General features: G+C 41.8%; 1 protein-coding gene across 3 annotated transcripts in view; it reads left to right on the plus strand.

The window, feature by feature from the left end:
- The window catches only part of GLI3 (GLI family zinc finger 3), a 214,166-nt gene that overhangs the window by 116,310 nt on the left and 78,916 nt on the right, over positions 1–18,940 (plus strand). For all 3 annotated transcript variants that reach the window (XM_075745325.1, XM_075745327.1, XM_075745326.1), the window contains exon 4: positions 3,315–3,420. In XM_075745325.1, coding sequence (XP_075601440.1) covers positions 3,315–3,420 — 106 coding nt within the window. The remainder of the gene's footprint in view (positions 1–3,314; positions 3,421–18,940) is intronic.

The following is an 18,940-nucleotide window of genomic DNA, read 5'->3' on the forward strand; positions in this document are numbered from 1 at the left end:
AATGTTCTGATGGTGCCTTTAATGAAAGAGTTGTTGGGTGGGATATGAAAAAGCAGTGGGAACCTGGCTACGGCCTGAGTTACTGCTTCAAAAACCTCTTACTATGTATTTCCATATAAATACATGTCAACTGCTTACATTTTTATGGAGTTTCAAGTAAATTCCAAGTGAAGCCCTGGACGATGGGTGCTTTGGCAGGTCTCTGATCTAAGACTCTTTCCATATAAATATTCAACACTCTTCAAAGTGGAGTGGTTTTGGACCTCCAAGCACGCAGAATTTACTGCTTACCTCTGCGCTGAGGGCTGACCCAAACACGGCAGAATTTTAATTCTCTCCGTAAAATTGACTCCACTAGTTCTGCACATTATTCTCCCTGTCTGCCATTTAGCATGTTAGTCTGCTGACAGTAGAGTACACAGCAGTTAGCAGCTGGTTTGTGGAACCATCAGTCAGGAAATTATATGATAAATAGGAGGTAGCCAGGTTTAGTGGCACTTTATTCTGCTTCAGCAGTTTTAGCCTGACTTTGGAAAAGTCATCATGTGGTTTTTTCTTAGGGGTTGCAACAGGAGATGGCTACAGTGTAGTAACTTATTACACATACACTTGAGTTATGATGTTCACCAGCTGTATTGCTCATGTGTAAATAATAAACTGTGAGATGATAGATAATTATGTTGGGTTTTGATATGCAGCTCTGCTCCGGTCGGCACAGGGCTGACAGAGACAGCTCCCTGTGCCCTGATGGAGTATGGCTGTTTCCCAGATGGAAACAGCAAACAAGATGCAACTGAGATATACAAAGGAGCTCAAGGTGAGAGGACTCAAGAAAGGTGTTCTTGAAGATTTTTATCCCATATGTTAAATACAACTTGTTGGTGTGCTCTATGCTGCATAGGCCCCACAAAAGGAAATACCTTTTTTGGGTCGTTTAATACTAATTTTCTATTTCCCAGATAGGGGAAGATAGATGATTGCTTTAAAGAGGGTTAAATGGTGTTTCACTGGGTAAATACTGGGACTGCCTTTCGGGGGTAGATGCTCAGGCTGGGACAGTGAGGAGGCTCGGTGTCCTGAGCGGGATTGCTTACCTTGGCCAGGTGGAGCCCGTCCTGTCTGACATGAGTAAGGGTGACAAAATCTCTGTGGTCTCACCTGTGCTCCCCAGACTTGCTCTTCAGAGATGCGTAGGGCAGAGAAGGACTTGCCTGGGCATCTACAAGGGCATGAGTGACTTGCTCCTTCCCTGAAAAAATGGTGGCAGTGTTTTTATGGTAAAATGCCAGACATCTGCTTTAAAACTTCTTCCCTTTGGCTTATGCTGCTGTAGTCAAATACCAGCGAAGTGGGGAACAGGGCAGGCAGGAAGACGTGCTGAAACACCCTTCTCCACTTCGGCAGCTGGTGAGGAATGTGTTTCAGGAGGTGGCAACAAGCATCCTCCGCTTGGATGGTGTCCATGTGCTCACAGGGGTACCTGGTCATCTGTGACCTACCCATGCTCCTGCTGAAGCCCAGGAGTGCTTGGGGTAAAGCTTGTAACAGGTTGCATGCCAAGGTCCCATTGGTGCTGCAGAACCAGGATTAAAGCTACTGTGAGTTTGGGCTCACAGTAGTGAGCCACAGTTATTTTTCATTTACGGTGCCTAAGCCCTGAGTCACTAAATGGCAGAAATTGGCTGTGGCTGATCACATGCTGGTGATGTTTCATAAAAACAAGCCATGAAACTGGACAGGCTGTGTCAGATGTTTCCAGATTTTCCTGAAATACTGGGAATATTTGCTTAGAATTTACGCGATTTCCCCTTCATCTCCTCTGTTTACTCCCTCAGGGCCATGAAGTTTGTTCCTCTAGTTCTTTCTCCCACTTCAAAACATAATAATAAACCAACCCAATTTTTGACAAACACTGAGGGGAAAAATCTTTCTTTTTTTTTTCTTTTTTTAAACCATTTCTAGTTGGCATGAGGGAACTGCTTTCACAGATACCATAATCTAAAAGAGGAGGATTACATTTTGCTGAATAGGAAAGGCAGGAAATACAAAGAGAAGATACCTTCAAGAGTCAGCAGGCAAAACCAAAATAAGCTTAGTTTTACTGCCAGTGCATAATTAAAGTTGGTTTGGTGTTGCTTTTTTTTTCCTTCCTAGAAGCATTTCAGTAAATCCATGACATGACCTAACGTCTGTACTTTCCAGCTTTTGGTGTCAGATAAACACATGACTTCATCCAGAGTGGTAAAAGGGTAATAATCGGGCAGGATTGGTTTGTTTCATGACGCTGGAGATGCTCAGCATCTCGTTTGAATTTTGAGCATTTGGGAGGCAGCAGTGAGCAGCATGGTCGGTGTAACCTCCTTTAGGCACACAAATTGCACTGGTGTGCCGCTGCGGAGAGCTGTGGTCTGTGTACATTGTGTCCTCCAAAGCTGGGAGGCGATCCCGCTGCAGAAGCGGTGGGGGGCTTGCACTTGGCCCCTCAGTGCAGAGCCTGCAGGGGCAGTGGAGGCGCATTCCCCCTTTTGTCAGCCTCATTGTCGAGGCTTTCCGGAGACAGCGGGGAACGGGAGCTCTGGCAGCTGCAAACCTCCTGTCCTGCAAAAGCTTTGGAGGAGATGGGGCAGGGAGTGTACTGCAGCCACGGGTCCTCAGGTCTCTGGCAGTGGGGACAAAGAAAACACCCTTCCTTTTTAAGAGCAGTATATGAAATGAGTCCCCTTGTCCTCAGGCACATTCGTCCAAATGCAGCCATCGGTGTGATGCAGTGGAACATCTCCAGTACGGCCTTTGCCAATTGCATCTCCCTTTTAACTCTGATTTATTCCAGAGAGTCATTTCTCACCACGCTGCTTCAGTTTTGCTTTCCATTGTAGGACTGTGTGTACCTCTCTGAAGATACACTTTTTTATTGTATTGTATTCTCTGCTTAAGCTTTTTGTCCTGGGATGATTTTTTTTCTTGTTTTAATAAAAAATAAATAAATCAGGAATGCTTATGAAAGGCTTGATAGTCCTTTTGATCTGACACTTCACATATGGGCACGTAATTATTTATTAAAGACTTCTTTACGTCCCTTTCCATTTAAGCTATAAAAAGAGAATATTAAAATTAGTAAATACATATTCATGCAAACACTGTGGGCCAAACTCTCCTCTCAGGCAGACCTGACTGACTGCAGCAGGGAAGGAGAATGAGACTCGTAAGTCATAGCATTGTTGACGCAGGCTTTTCAATATCTGTTCCGTCTTTATGAATGTTTTTAAAGAGTCATTGGAGATACTCAGATCTGGGAACCTTGCTTGTTTTTTCAGATCCGCCTCACCTCTTTCCAGCATTCCACCCTCCTGTACCAATTGATGCAAGACATCATGAGGGACGCTACCATTACGAACCATCTCCCATTCCTCCTCTGCATGTGTGAGTATTGAGTATTTCGCCTTGCTTCAGCTGCCTGGAAGAACGGGCAAGTATACAGACCTTTGCAGTGCTTAAAGCCATGCACCTGGAGCACTTTGCCAGTCTTGCTGCAGAGTAAGATTTACTGTTGGAAAGCATCAAGGTTATCTGTTTGTGAAGTAAAACCCAGGCTGGTGCCTGAGGAATTCCTGTTACAATAGGTGGCTGGCAAGTGTTACCTATATGTTTTGCTGACATTTATTCTGTGTGCTGTCGTTCTGTAAATACTAAATGAAAAAGTGCTGAACTCTGTGAAATACAGCCAGACAAAACATGTATTTTGTCTGTATTAGGCTTGGGATTCTTCATAGCAAAAGTTTTCTCTCATGCCAAAGGTTTGGTTTTGGTTTTGGTGTCCCCCATGCCCCCCCCCCGCCCCCGGTGACTGCTATGAAGCATAATGAAATTTTTGGTAAATTTTCATAGTTGCTGATGTATGCACACAGATGCAATCGGTTGATTGATGGGAATGTCACCCAAACAAAATGGCAAATGTGATAGAGCACATGGTTTACACAAAGATAAAAGAAATGAATAACAGTGATAACATGCATTAGAAAAGGGTGGTAGTGGTGAAATCCTGTAGAAATAAATATTATCTTATTCTATACGGGGAGACTGATATCAGCATTGCAGAATAAAACAGTCGTTGTGTCCTGAAAACTGCTATATACCATTAAAAATGGAACCCAAAAGCAGGGCTTGATACTTCGCTAAAAGGTTTGATATATACATTTAATCATATCTACTAATCACGTCTCATACTGAGAAAATACAAGAAGAAAAGCACAAGTAATACTTTGAAGAGTAATGCTAGTTGTTTAGATGGCAGATTGCTTTGCTATGGCTATTAGTTACAGCTGTGTAATTACATATATGCAGAAGAAAAATGAAGTTGTTTTAAAACAAGTCCTCCTCTGTGAGCAGAATTAATTGATATTAACAATCCTAACTACATGCCCAAGTACACACACAATATTTTACTAACAGTTTTTTTGGGTCAGTCTTCTATTACTGAATTGTAATTTCAGAGCAAATTTGCCTGGAGGTAAGTAATAAATCTGTGTTGCAGTCGTCTTGGGCATTAGAAGAAAAGTGGGTATTTATAGAAAGAGAGAGCACAGAAACTTGTGATTTATTCCTCAGAGTTCCTCTGATGCATCAGTATTTACACCACAGTCAAACACATCATAAAATATACTCAAATACATGCTTGAATTTGCTGCTAAAAACCATTGTAAGCTGAAGGTGGCAGGCTCAGACAGAGTCATTACATGGACATCCTAGATTTTTCAGTGCAGTGAATAATCCGACTGGATGTTTTGCAAGGGGGGGATCCTGCTCCTTCTGAAGCTAATGCAGAATTAGCATTTGTCTTCGGTGCGAGGTAGATGGGGTAGGGAGCCTCAGCAAGTATTTTAACCCACATCAGCAGAGGACTGTCGTCCAAAACTTGGGTATCGCGCATGAGCCTTCACGGAGGCTTCTGGATCTCGTGCCGTGTGGGACCACCCTGCCTGGCTGCGCTTGCTGTGCTGAGCCCTCTCCGGAGCCTGAGCCCCATGAAACCGGCCCATAGCGTGGCACCTTGCACCCACGGGCAGAGCTTTTGGGTGGGTAGACCACTGTTCCCTGCTTTGGGTGACAGTGGGAAATCAGGACTAGCAGCCCACACTGCTAAAAGTGCCAGGATTTCTGTAAGACCCCCAAAAGATGTTGAAAATGCCTGTTTTATGCCTCATTTGGCGTTCAGCGGTAGTCCCCTCTGACACTGAAATCAATGCCCCTTCTAGGGAAAGGTGCAGCGCGCTCCTACTCCCCGTCATACCCTGCGGTGCAGCGGTGATTCAGTCGGGCCCTGCAGAGGCTCGTTAGAGATGAGGAGATCTTAGCATGATGTGATATGACTGCAGGCAGCTGCTTTAGAAATACACTCTGATATCAGCCCAAGCTTTAAACTCAAAATTTCCTTGATACCGGCTGTTTATTTTTCCATTAACAACTGCCGATTCTTCCTTTCATTTGGTTTGTGTCGCCATTGGAATGATGAGAGGTGGTGGAGCCTTGGAGCCGTTGTGGTCAGTGTAATTAAATGTAAATACACAATTAAACAACTTAAAATAATCTGTCGGGCTCCAGCAGCTGCTTTGTAGATGTTAAGGTTTGTCATGCTTTTGCAGTTTTCAGGAATATGTTTTAATGGATGTATGAGGTAGACACCCAGCAGTTTTCTTGCAAGTTTTACAGTGCCTGGTGTGAGTATCACTTAGGAATGTTGGATTTGGGATTCTTTAGAGCCATTACTTGAACTGCTGTCCTAACACCCATTTTAAAAAAAAAAGGAAAAAAGAAAGAACTGAATCTGAGAAGTTATTTGAGAGTTTTGAGAGAAAACAACAAGAACACCAGCCAGGATACAAATGTTTACCCACAGCTTCATCAATGACTTCATTGTATGAGTGGTTTTCTCCTTAGCTTCATCAGACTCTCAAATGTGAGGGGGGGGAATATAAATAAAAAAAGGGGGAAAAAATGGCATCATTCCCATTATCCACGCTCCTGGAAATGTGTTCCAGAACCTGTCAAGTCTTAGTGGAATTAGTTTAGGTATAATACAAGTGCAGAAAAAATGTGGAGAGGGCCATGTCCACATGATACCTACAACATGTGCACAAATTCTTAAACAATGGCCAACTAAAAAAAAAAAAAGAAAAGAGAAAAAGGTATTTTTAAGGTGTTACAGTGCTCTTACTTGCAGCTTTAAAGATGTGTCTGTATTCATGTGTATAATTGTCATAGTTTAATTGCTGATGGGCAGAACTGTTGTATCCTAAATTTCAGCCTGGAGCCAAATTTTGTAACTTGAGTTATAAACCCCTAAAATAAGGGTTTATGTTTATGATGGAATTGCTTGACAGATACTTATGTATAGTAGAACTAGCAGGCATTGCTGTAATTATGCTATCGTATTCTATCATTAAAGATTTCAATTGAAAGAGGTTTATAAATTGCTCTTCCTCTTAGATAAACCACCCTACATTAAGGCATCAATGATATGGTGCAGAATTAAATTAAAATCTCATAAAATGAAATATGTTCTGTATTAGCTGTTTGACACTTAATTTGCCTCTGAATGAGTAGAGGAAATCACAAATTAACCTGCCTTTGTTTTTCTAGCCATGGCTTATTAGGTGTTAGAACAACTGCAATTACAGCCCAATAATAACCCCCAACCCTTATGAATATGTACTGAAATGTGTCACTTTGTGTTACCACAACCTGTTTGTTAGGACTGTGTAGTTATCCTGGAATTTCTACAGTACATCTTTGGTTCATACTTCAGGGAAGATGTATGAAACTGAAGTTGTTCCTTAGCGGCAACATATGAACAGTGTAATTGGAGCTGGAGCTTCTTTTTTCCTTTTTTTTTTTTTCTTTTTTTCTTTTTTTTTCTTTTCAAATTCAAGACCTGAATCTTAGTTTGAAAAAAATATTCCAGTAAACTATAGTTCAGTTTTGCTACTTTTCATTGAACTAACAAGTTAAATTACATGTTAAACATCATATGATTAAAACATATCAAACCCATGGCTTTAATAATGCCACTTCTTGCTCTGTTTTTCTTCATTGTTGTGTTTGTCTAGCTCTTTCTTAATTTTCAAAATTGATTTCTAAAGTAAGGTACTAAAGAAGAAACTGAAGCTAAAGTGTGTTTTGGTCTGTGACATTTGCTAGGCCATCCAATAGTGTGATGCCTTCTCTGGTCGGTGTGCCATGATTCAAAATCATGCTGCTGCTGAGGGTATTAATTTGAACATAAATTAATACTTTGAGCGTGCTATTTTTTTTACTCCTCAAGAACCAAATCAAATTTTATTATCGGCTAACTCTTCCAGTTGCCTCATGCCTTTGTTGACATTGGCTCTGTTGGAATGAGAGTTGTTAGAAGTAAGCAGTGGAGGAATAAGGGTGTCTTGACTATTTTTATGACAATGCAAGTGCAAATAACTTTATAGTCCCACAATTTTTAAAATCTGACTTAGCCAGGTTGAGAGTTTTTATTTATTAATTAAAAAAAAAAAAGCTCGTAAGGCAGAGACAAAGTTCTGCTGATGGATTTAACCACAGTGATTTAGGAAGCTGCCATTCTTGGTCATTCATTCATTCCCATACCTTTACTGAGTTATGTTAATAGTTGCTCCCAATCTGCTTCATTTCAAAGTTGGGTTGGACAGCCTTTGAAAGTGGTATTACCAGGTGCTATTAACGTGACCGTCAAGGAAGTAGACTCCTGCAGAGGTGGGCCAGGGGACAACTGCCAGGTGACAATATCAGGAATGGCTCCAGGGTGGTGGCCTGTGTACATCTCAGAGTGGTTAATGGACATGTTGTAGGAGGCTAGTAGAAAGTTAAAGTTTCAGGGGTGAATGTACTACAAGATACACCATTCATCCATTTAGTCTCCATCTCTCCTTCTGTTGCCATCCCATTTTATGTTAGCCCTGGACTATGGGTAAGGGAATGTGAGCAGGTAAACCTAAGGGAAGGTGCACTGATGTCACCCATATGCTTACAGCCAGGGGAGGCTACCCTTACAAGGAGAAAGCTGCAAGGTAAAGCTGCTGTCTTGTAGCTTCCTAGGATCAATGATACTCCAGGCTCCTTTTTTTCTGACTGCTGATGGAGGCTAGCAGCATCGGAGTTTGGCAGTCTTACGCCCTGAAGAGATGCACGCGCAGATAATTGTGCATGTGCCTAACACGAATGCCGTGAACGGAAACTTTGAACTGTGTGAACGCACTGGTACTAAGGCAAAGCATGTGTTTTGCTTGCAGTCAGTTTTGAGTTGATAAAAAGAGAGTCTGATTCTCAGATATGTTATTTCATATGTAATTTATACAGACATCAGTTACACATGGGTGAAAAGGAAAGTCAGGCCCAGACGCTCAGCTTTCATCAGCCTCTGATTTTGGACCACGCAGTACAATGGGGGATGTCCAAATGCAAGAAGATTAAAGCGTTGGCTCCGCAACATATCCTTGATTATGAGAGAAACTGCTTGCCATACGTTTGATAGGACGTTTAGGTTTTCCCAGCCCCATCACTGACATTTTGATTTTTCCTTTGCACTTTCATTCCTAAGCTCTTATTTCTTTTAAAAATCTTAGTGTTTAAACCCCTTAAATCTTTTACCTGCTGCTTTACCTCTAAGCTGGAGACTTGGCAAGGAGTCCCTCAGCTTGTCAGAGCATTCATTGATCCTTTCACAGTGGGAAGGAGAGCCCCACCCAGTGTGAAAAACATCACTCGTTGAATTGGCTTTAATTACTTTAAGACTTGGAACGGGTTTTATGGTTTAGCCAGGAGCCATCGAAGAAGAAAAGACTGGGAAGCTCTTGGGACATGAAAAGATGACTGTAGTTACAGCTTTCCAAAATCATCCATGAAAGTATTTTCTGCAAGCAGGGAGAAATTTTGTATTAAATGGGAAGTACCCCGAGAAACCTGTCCCTGGAAGTGGAGACATGCAGCATTGAGAATAAGCAGCTGCTAATAGCCTGGAGAATTTTTATAGCAAGTCTCTGAGAAGGAGGCAGCATGGTCTGGTGACTCATTAAGGTTGTTCAGTTTGTTATACACCACGGATATGTGTATTGTAGGCTCTGCAAGCAACATGTATGCCCCTCTTAGTGGCAGAGCAGTTGTGGTGATGGTAATTCACAGAAGTAAAATAGCAGGGCCAGATGCCGCACATAAACTTCAGCAGATAGTTTTCATTCAGTGCCAGGCCTTTTACAAAGCGGGGAAGAGGAAGCCTGAGTCTAGACCAGAACTGCAATCTCCCACTCAGTATATAGTGTTGCATCATTTAAAATAGTGAATCAGTGTTTTTTTAAGCTGTTGATACTTGTTTAGTAATATTTACCTTAAGACCTGCAGATCGTAAATTCTCCATTGCAAGCACGCTTGCAGAGTAGCTTCAGAAACAGACTGTGTTTTTGAAAACTGAAACTTGGACAAGTTTGGAAAGCAAACTGTTGGTGGCATATATCGAATTGCAGCAAAAAAAGGATATATGATTCTCTTGCACTTTTGATTGAGACACTCAAAAGGAAAAAAAACTCGGTAAAAATGTAGGTAAAAAAAAGGTAAATATTTTTGAATGTAGCTGGTTTACATTAGTTTAGTTACATTGATTTGTTTAGATAAGCTGTAGTCTAAAGTTTCTGCACACTCAATTAAACTCTTATATTTCTCACAGATTTGCTCTCTTCCTACTAGAAAAAACCACAGTACTGAGAAAATAGTATCTTATTTAAAAGTTCATTTCTGCTGGCAAATAAATTCTAGGTTAAATAAGAATTCACTGCTAAAAACCATCCCCGTTCTTAGCAAGCACATTCACATGAAAGTCAACAGAATTGCCTCTAAGCGCACCAGATTACATTTGGTTCACATCATTCATCTGTTTCTGTGGCGGATAATACTTTGTGACATAATCATTTTCTCTGGAGTAGCTAATTGTAATGCCAAGGAACTACAGATTTATAAAGGAGAAACAATAGCAGCAGATAAATATTACGTTAACAGAGGTTCTTTGTTCTTCTCATACAGCCAGCTTGATTTTGGGATGGTTGGAGGAGTTACAGCAATTGAAATAAGAGGAAAATTTTGGTGTGGGTTTTAATGTAGAAGGAAAAGCTTGGAAAAAGCAATGGCTTGTTTTCTTAGAAATCCTTTGGTAGAAACTTCCTCCAAATCTTCTGTTCATTTTTTTTTATGTCAAGAAAAGTGCTCGAGAAGCAGCAGCCCCCAGCCTTAATGAGAAAGGCGTGTTTTCACCGGCAGGCTGCTGGCTGACCGCCTCTCATGATACGGTCACTCAGCAGCAGCAGCAACTCGCAGGGCAACTTCCTGGGGCGACACAGGGTGAGGAAAAAGAGGGGAAAAGCCCTCAGTGGTCCTCAGGAACACTCCTCTGCCGGTCTAAAGGGAGTCGGTTTCCTGAGCCCCACCTGAGAAGCAGGGTGACACAGGTCAGTCTGGTGGGGCTAGACCTCGTCAAGGGATTCTCAAAGAGGTTTGGCTTATGTTGTTGCGGAGAAACAGCTCCTAGATTTATCAGCAGTAAGGTATCGCTACTGGTCAGCACTGCCACTTAGCTGATTTACCCCATCTGGGCAGTTAACCATGCTTAGATGAATTCTTGGCTGCCAGTGAGAAGTGGTTCCCTACGGCGGGCTTTAAAACCAGCATGAATTAAGAGATGATGGAAGCAAAATGAATGGCCGGCAAAGTCCTGCCTTGGGACACCTTCTTGTGTGTAACATTTCTCTGTAGACTGAGAAATAACTAGGCATGGCTTTGAGCTTTTGGGGTGCTCCCTGTGTGTGGATGAGTGTACCAATGCGCGTATTTGTGTGTGTGTGTGCGCATGCATCCTCTTTATATAACAGGGTGAATATCTTTGCTTGCATTTATCATGGACTGAGTAATTCTAGACCTTTACAGTTAAAACTAATGTAAGGATCTACGCAGAGTCTGAGAAAGAGGAAAAATCGGAGGGAAAATGTGAACAAGTATGAAAAATTCATGTGCAAAAACATTGAGAACATGTGGCTCATTACCTTAATTTAACATTCAACCAAAAAATACACAGAATAGCTGCAATGCTAGAGTTCTGCTGCTTGAAATTTCTATTATCTCATTCTGTTATCAGCTGCAAAGAGTGCACACTCTAAATATAGTGCACATTCAGAGGCTCTGAGCCTGTGGTTTCTTGGACAAAATTCCTGTGTTCTTTGTGCTGTAGTCAGCAGTATTAGTCGAGTGAGCAGATATTGACTGTGGTATTCACGTGCAGTGAACCAGAAGCAAGCCAACTCTATAGAGGCTGCTGTCAAACTTGTTGCAGTGGCCTGTGAGGTACTGGACTGTGACAGACTCCTTTTTTTCAGTACAATTCTTCCACTCATGTTAAATCTTGCTTCAAAGAGAACTGAAATGTTACAGTCTTAGCGTTCTTTCTTTCTTTTTCTTTTTTTGCATTCTTTTTTTAAAGTGTACTGGTGAGATTTCTGTGTTGTGAATTGGAAGTCCCTAAAGTGAGAGTAGGTATAAACTGGATGAAATGTGAGCAATGAGTGCATCTGCGGTGTAGGAGCACAGAGCATCTTCATCACACTCTCACACAATCTCTCCCCGACTTAGAGTCTCTCCTCCCCCAACAAAGGCATCAGTCCTATAATCTTGGAGTATGGATTGAATTTAGTTCAGACTTGTTTCCCAAAGGAATCAAAACCAGAAGTTAAGTAACACCTTGTTTCCCTTTTTGCCACCCCTTACTCAACCCACTATGGTTTTTTATATATATGTGTGTATGTATATGTCTATATTTGTTTGCATATTTGTAACAGAAAGCTGGCTCTTGAGCTGGCGTGAGCTGTGCTTCTGAGATGTGGGAGAATATGCCCCTTGCATATTCTCTATTATATGATGCTAGGAAAAAAAAAAAGAAAAAAAGACAAGACTAATACCACCCAAAGGAATGCGCTCAATGGGTGTTTTATCTGTGTGCCTCAGGGTAGGCTGGGCCAACATTTGTGACTGATGTTATTGATTAATAGAGGAAACAGTTTAAAGAAAAATGTTGTGCTGTTTGATTTTTCCTCTTAGGATGCTGTATATGACCAAAGAAGGACTTTGGACCTTATTTTAGAAGAAGCTTTTTATTGAGGCTCTATGAAGTTGCTATTAAAGACCAGGCAATAATGTATTGCTTAGTTCCTTCCAGCACTGACTGTGTAGGTCTGATCCTACAACAGATTATGACTGCATTTATAGTTAACTGTATAGGGGTTGGTAATCTTAGGGAGACCCCACAGAGGATAGACAGAGAGGCAAAACATCCTGAAGGCCACATGATCCAGGAATACAAAGCTTCCGAAGGACCTGTCTTCTTCTTGAAAGGGTTATTTATGAGGTGCTGTGACCATTGGTGTTAAGGATCAACAGAAAATTAGGGAGTATCTCGCATGAGGGAGAATTTCTAAACATATCGGATTTAAGTGGCTATCTCTTTAAAGATACACATCTTTCAGTCCTGTATCTCCTGTTGAAATTCAGCCTAGATTTATCATGCCTTTTCCACTGGCCTGTGGAAGAAAAGATTGATAGTCTAGTCCACTTTATAGAGGCCACCAATGGAAATAGCCCCATTTAACAATATTGTAGACAGATTTCATGGGGAGAGCAGGAGCTGAATGACCAGGGGCAATCAGGTGTTCTCTGCTTCACCCTGGAAGATCACTGTCAGCGTACATCATCAAGACAGTACCAAGAGAGCTTGCGTAGCTGCCTCTGTCTTGGTTTGCCGTACTCATGCCTTGGACGTCAGGCTTCCACCCTGACATCTTTTGTGGGACCTGTGTTTGTACTCCTGTGATTAAATTAAATTGCAAAGGTGCTGAGGTAGCAAATGCATAGGTCATCCTGCTAGTGCAGGTATGTCCAAAGGTGGCCAGCTTGTTCCCGTTTGTGGTTTTCATCTGCATGCCTAGCTGCTTATTTTGTTTAGAGAACTAATAATGCTTCCAGAATTTAGATAGTGCATTTACTTCAAAAGCTTCAAAGTCAAATTTACTATTTCTCTAAAAAATGTGCAGCCAGAACATTCATTTGCTTTACACTTAGTGCTTGTTTTTCGCTTATTTTCCCCCCGTAGCCACATTAGAAGTGGTGTTCCCACTCATTTCTGGTTCTTGAGGTTCAAAGTTACAGCTTCGCCTAAGAAATGCTTTTTTAACTCCAGTTTTGCACACAAATAGAGCAAGAACAGCAGTGTGAAGCCTTTATCTCTTGTTTCTCCTGTTGGCTACGGTGTTCCAGCCGTTATATATTCACCATTTGTGAGAACCACTTGTAGTGCCGATTATGTAGCACCACAATGGCTTTCAGTGCCTGCAGGATCAAATAAAGAAGTTGGGCTGGCTGAGACAAAACTTCTTAGCCCAACATGAGAGCTGAGTGTTTTCCCACTCTGATTTGCTTGCACCCCAGCCAGCTCCCACACCTGGACCTTTGAAACTGGCAGAGAAAATAAAAGAAGTGACTGTTAGCAGAGTATCTTTCTTCCTCCTCCCAACTTAGTTTTAGCAGCATTCACCTTTGATATAAGTTCTGCTTCATATAGCTGTGAATCCTGCTCCCCTCATGTATGTTGGTGCTGATCCATGGCTCGCTTGCTATTTGTGGTGGTGCTGGGAGGATGGAAGAAGCTCAGAAGCAATTGTGTTTTCATAGGGTCACTCCTTGTACCAGTCCTGGGTCCAGCATACACGTGTGCTGTACATCTGGTACTGTCATTGAGGTGCACTCTCAAAATGGCTTTTCTTCCTCAAATCATGAATTTGTCTTGGGGTGAGTGAAGGAGGCATTTCAGAAAATAATTTGTGTATGAACTGTATGTACAGAAAATTTTTACAGAAATTTCTGTATGTCTGTATGATTTTTTTTTCCTGCTGCAAGTAGTGTCAGGTGAGAAATTCCAGCTGGTACTCCCTCTGTTCGGTAACAGTCACTAATCCTTGTGAATATCAGTTTTGGGCTGTCTGCTAATGTTAGGACAGAGATGCGAAGCAAATCCAGCCATACCTCAACAGAAATGATTAATGCTGAACTTTCACATCACTGTTTCTGTCAGGATTGTAGTCCTTTAAAATTAGAATTTTGGTCGAATATTCCCTTCACAACCAAATTGAGGTAGCAAGTGCAATAGGAGAGACAGTCACTGAATTTGTCTTTTGTTATTGCCAACTTGCTTTTGTTTAAATATTTACGATCTTATTTTTGCATATAAAATTAGAATTGAAGAAAAGCTTTCTCTCTCCTCCCGAATCTCAGTTTTGTAATATTGTGGATGTGACTTATAGAAAGCTGAGGGGTTTGGTTTGCTTTGGTTTTGAGTTTGGAAAAAGAACGTTTCTTGGCATCACAGAACGGACATTGAGGACAGTGTTCTTTTTAGGTAACATGAGAGGCTCTTTGGGTACTGTGCCAGGAGAAGGAACGCCTGCCTTACCACTGCCTTAGTGGGAGGAAGGAGTTAAGGGAAGGAGAGTGGCTGAAATTTGCTGAAACAATAGCGAGCGTGGCATTCTCCAGTGCGGGATAGGGAGCGCTTAGGAAAAACATCAGTGACAGAGGCTCTAAAAATTTCAAAACATTAAATTATAGGACTAATAACCCATTAGTTTAAAATACTGTTTTTTTGAGAGAACAGAGTATTTGTGAAATTCATACATCATCAATTTATTTCAAAGTTTGATTTTACTGTCGCGGGTCATACCCATCGCAGGAACAACTTTCCGTGAATACCACGTGAGTTTTGTTGAGATTTAGGACCAGCCTCAAGCTCTTCTTTTTGGGCAGGTAATCCCCCTGGTGGATGCAGTAATCTGGTCCTCGCGCTGCGGGAGTGGATCCAAATTAGCAATGCTGTTTTTCCACCGAGAGTATTGCTGCATATGGGCAGGAGCGCTCTTTGCATGCAGGCTGCATCCTCTTCTGATCTGTGAACGACAGAGAGAGAAATCAGGAGTAACTGTAGAAACCATTTCAACTCTCTTCTTAGGTTTGTACCATTTGAATGTTTTTCTTCTTCTCCCAGTCATGCATACATGTACATATGTACACCTTCTCTGTTGTGCGTAACGACTTCAAGGTTATTTTTTAAAAACCCTGAGGCGTTTTCTGAGTGTTTTTGAACCAGTGCACCATTCACCGGTGTATTGCTTGTATAGAGGTCGTCTTTGATGAGGTTTTTGTCATATGCACCCACTGAAGTTTCAGTGTACTCAAGCATTAGAAAAGCCACTATTTGAGTGTCTTTGTTTTCTTTGTTGAGCTGTTTATTTTGCTTTCTTCCCACACAGTTCCCTGGCCTCACTCTGACAACTGCTTTTCTGCATGAATTACATTCCTCGGGGCCGCAAGTCTCCTAATTCTTCCAGTCGATTTGATTCCTGCCTGTGTGATTAGTCCTCTGCTCCAACACACAGTTGGTCTTTGCCAAGCAAACTGCTTGCTAAGTGCCTTTAACATGAAGACCTAACTACATTTTTTAACCTCATTAGTGTGTAGGGCACTACTTCATTCCGGCTTAATAACATGGCCACTATTGAATCATCACTTACTCTAAAACAGGTTACAAAAAGGTTACCTAAGTTGTCTGGTTTTCTTTTTGTATGACTGTGCTTTTGCGGGATAACAGTTTCTTTCAGTGCATGTCCACTTTCAGCATCTAAGTTGCTTTTTGAAAGGAAACCCATCAGTTCTGCTCAGGTAGATTTGCAATGCTGAGAAATTTCATATTTGAATGTTCAAAAAGAAACACAGCACCTATTTGGAAATAGCAAATCTAAGTAATGAAACTGGTAAGAAAATGTGGCTTTGGGAGAAAAGGGGAAGCAGGCGGCTTGGGAGAGCTGATAAAATTTTCCTACTTGTTTCAGCTGTAGAATTACAACGATCTCATCTTCACCATTTTAAATACAGACTTCTTACTGTAACGCTGGATTTACAGCAATGCGGCCAGAGTCTGCATTGGTTCATTTGTCTCAGGGGATCAATTTTTAGCTGAACGTATCGTCACTGAAATTTAGATTTCAGTTGCAATCGCACGTAAACTCGAATGGAAAAGATATTAAAGGACTTCCAAATGTTGTAAAGGCAGTAAAAAAAAGTAATAATAAAAGTTTCTTAAGAAGACAGAGTCACCAGGGAGCTGAGGGAAGAAAGGAGTCACTGGGTCACATGCCACTTGTGATGGTGCATTTGTGCAGTTGCATAGCACAGCCACTCAGAGGGCGAGACTTCATGATTAATGGTGTTTATTCTTGACAGAAGCCTCCTTTATTTATCTGCAATACAGTTTAGTGATTTTATCAGTCACCTGAATGAAAAATATTCAGTCATACCAATATTGCAGTGTAAATTGAGTAGAGTCACTTTTTATTATATCTTTCAGCCTTATCATCTGCACAGTAATTTTCTAGCAGGGGTTTGATATAGAAAGGCTGGATTTAGCTGTACTTGACACAAAGCCTCTTCAATTTCCCCTAAAAGTTCAGGCTCCTCTTAGAAATGTGTATAAATATATATATAAAACCCTCTTATCCAAGCAATTTCAGGATTTGAAAGAATAAAGATAAAATGCGCAAACCTGGATGTGAGAAATGTTGTTCGTATGAAAACATCTAATAGCTCTGAAGCCACTGGTGAAATGCTCTTTAGTGTTTAAGCTTGTGGCTTAGTTCAGTTCTTTTTGCATGGCTACGTAGCCTGACTTTCTTCTAATCAATCATCATCCAACTCCAATCAGCATACAGGCAGAGCCTATCGTTCATCCTGGGTGTAATTTCAAAGTTGAAGACTATAATGGCCACATACAGCACATTAGTCACTGCGATAACAGCTAGTGGCACTCCTGAGGAAGGGGGAGGATGGGGGAGAAGGGGAATAAAATTCTTCTCATTCTCACAATGCATTAGTGAAATAGGAGCAAATGTTAAACAAATGTTTATTCAATTAGCTGACTTAACAGCATTAAGTGTGAGAAAGCTTCTGACACTCCTTTGACCCACTCTTTAGCGGGATGAGAGTAAGAGGAAAGGAAGGAAGCAAGGGGGTACATGAATGCCGTCAGGATTTATATATGCCCACATATTCCTATGATGGTGCCGCTGTGGTTAAACACTTCAAGAGATGGCAGGCCCTGCTTGTAACCGAGAGGAGGCTAACATTTGAATAGCAAATGAGACCACCTCTAGAGCATCAAAAGAGAATTGCAGAGCAGCAAAGTTTGCTGTAGGAACGCAGTTGGTAATTTCTCTGTTCAGTCTGTTATTAATGATAACAACAGATAATGAGTACGCTGTAGACCTTTTAGATTTTCCTGCTGCAGTTTGTGCTACAGCATAGTTTGGAGAGGGGATGGTATGTGGAGGTCCATTGCAGCCTCTTCTCTAATATATAGAAACACTTCTCCAATAACACTTTTCAAATAACATTTGCTTGTCATGTGCATCTGTTTTATATTCGTGATCACGAGTTCGGCGTCAAATGCAGCATTAATATGTTATCTTTGGTATATTAATGACCTCAAGTCAATAAACTTGGAACCAGCTGAAGACAGGGGAAGAAAAATTCACCAGCACTGAGCTTGGGGGTGCTATGCAGGTGTTGGGTCCTTATCCTACTTACGGTTGGTTCATAGAAGTCAGTGTGAACTGAGCAAGTAAGGCAGTGCCTTGGTAAGGCTCTACCAGAAGCAAGCGATGGAAATCACAGTGTATCTTGTTAGCGCTACTTTTATTTACTATTTACATTGCTGCAACATCCAAGAGCTCAGAGCAGGATCAGAGCTCTGCTGAGTGTTGTGCAGGTACAAGGAGCTCTGCCAGGAAGAGCTCGTGGTCCAACTGCTTTGGCAAATGAACTCTGGTGAGTCGGCTCTGATGGCCCCGGGGGTTACCAGCCCAGCTGTTTTCCTCACCCTGAAGATTATCCCTTGTCCCTCAGCAGGGTCAGACAGCGTGCCTTTGCCCCGTTTACAGTCTGGCAGCTTTGCTCTGGCTCACTGAAACCGGGCACTAAAGTGGTTAGTGGCAGAGATGTGCTGCCTGTGCCGGGGGGGTGAGGTGGCTGTAATTGCTGGGGGGGGCGAGTGGCGGGGGGGGGGGGGGGGGGGGGGGGGGCAGCTGCGTAGTTGGGGACAGTAAAAGGTTACTCAGCTGCCACAAAATTTGCAAGAGGACCTCCACTGGAAGCCTAAAAGGCAAGCGGCATTTGGAGGGAGTAGTTATAGTCGGTCACGTTTTTGTATGTTTACACCCTTTGTTTGTACAAGCAAAGAAATTGCCAAGTAAATCCACGTAAACCTCTCCCTAGTCACTGATTTCTTTGCAGCAGTCCTGAGAAGGATTTGGAGGAAGGAGAGGCAAGCTGGGATGCCTGTTTCAGAGGAGTGCCGGGAGGCAGTGACAGAGGTTGGTGACAGGATGCAAGGAAGAGGAAAAGGAGAGGCAGGTTGTTGTGGGAAGATTACCATTATGTGAGGAGGAGAACAAGAAGCCTGGGCTTGACTTGGAAAAATACTGGGAGACAGTACAAGGGTTCATTTGCATTTTGCAAAAAAAAAAAAAAGAAAAAAATAAATCAGTCAAAACTGTGTTTTCATCAACGTTCAAGGAATGCATGTCAAGACTCATGTAATGAAATGAATGTACCTTGACTCAGTGGCATCTGAAGCAGCAGGTGCTTACTGTAGTCAATACAGGTGTTACTGCGGGCTGAAGGTCACCAATGTTACAGCTGACCTTATGTAAACAAAATGTTAAATAATGCAATGAATATTCATTGCTTTTTACAGCATAAACTCTTCTTGAGGGAATCCACAAGCTGATGGTTGGGTTGTTTATGA

Source organism: Balearica regulorum, chromosome 2, assembly GCF_011004875.1.
Source record: "Balearica regulorum gibbericeps isolate bBalReg1 chromosome 2, bBalReg1.pri, whole genome shotgun sequence".
Taxonomy (NCBI): Eukaryota; Metazoa; Chordata; class Aves; order Gruiformes; family Gruidae; genus Balearica; species Balearica regulorum.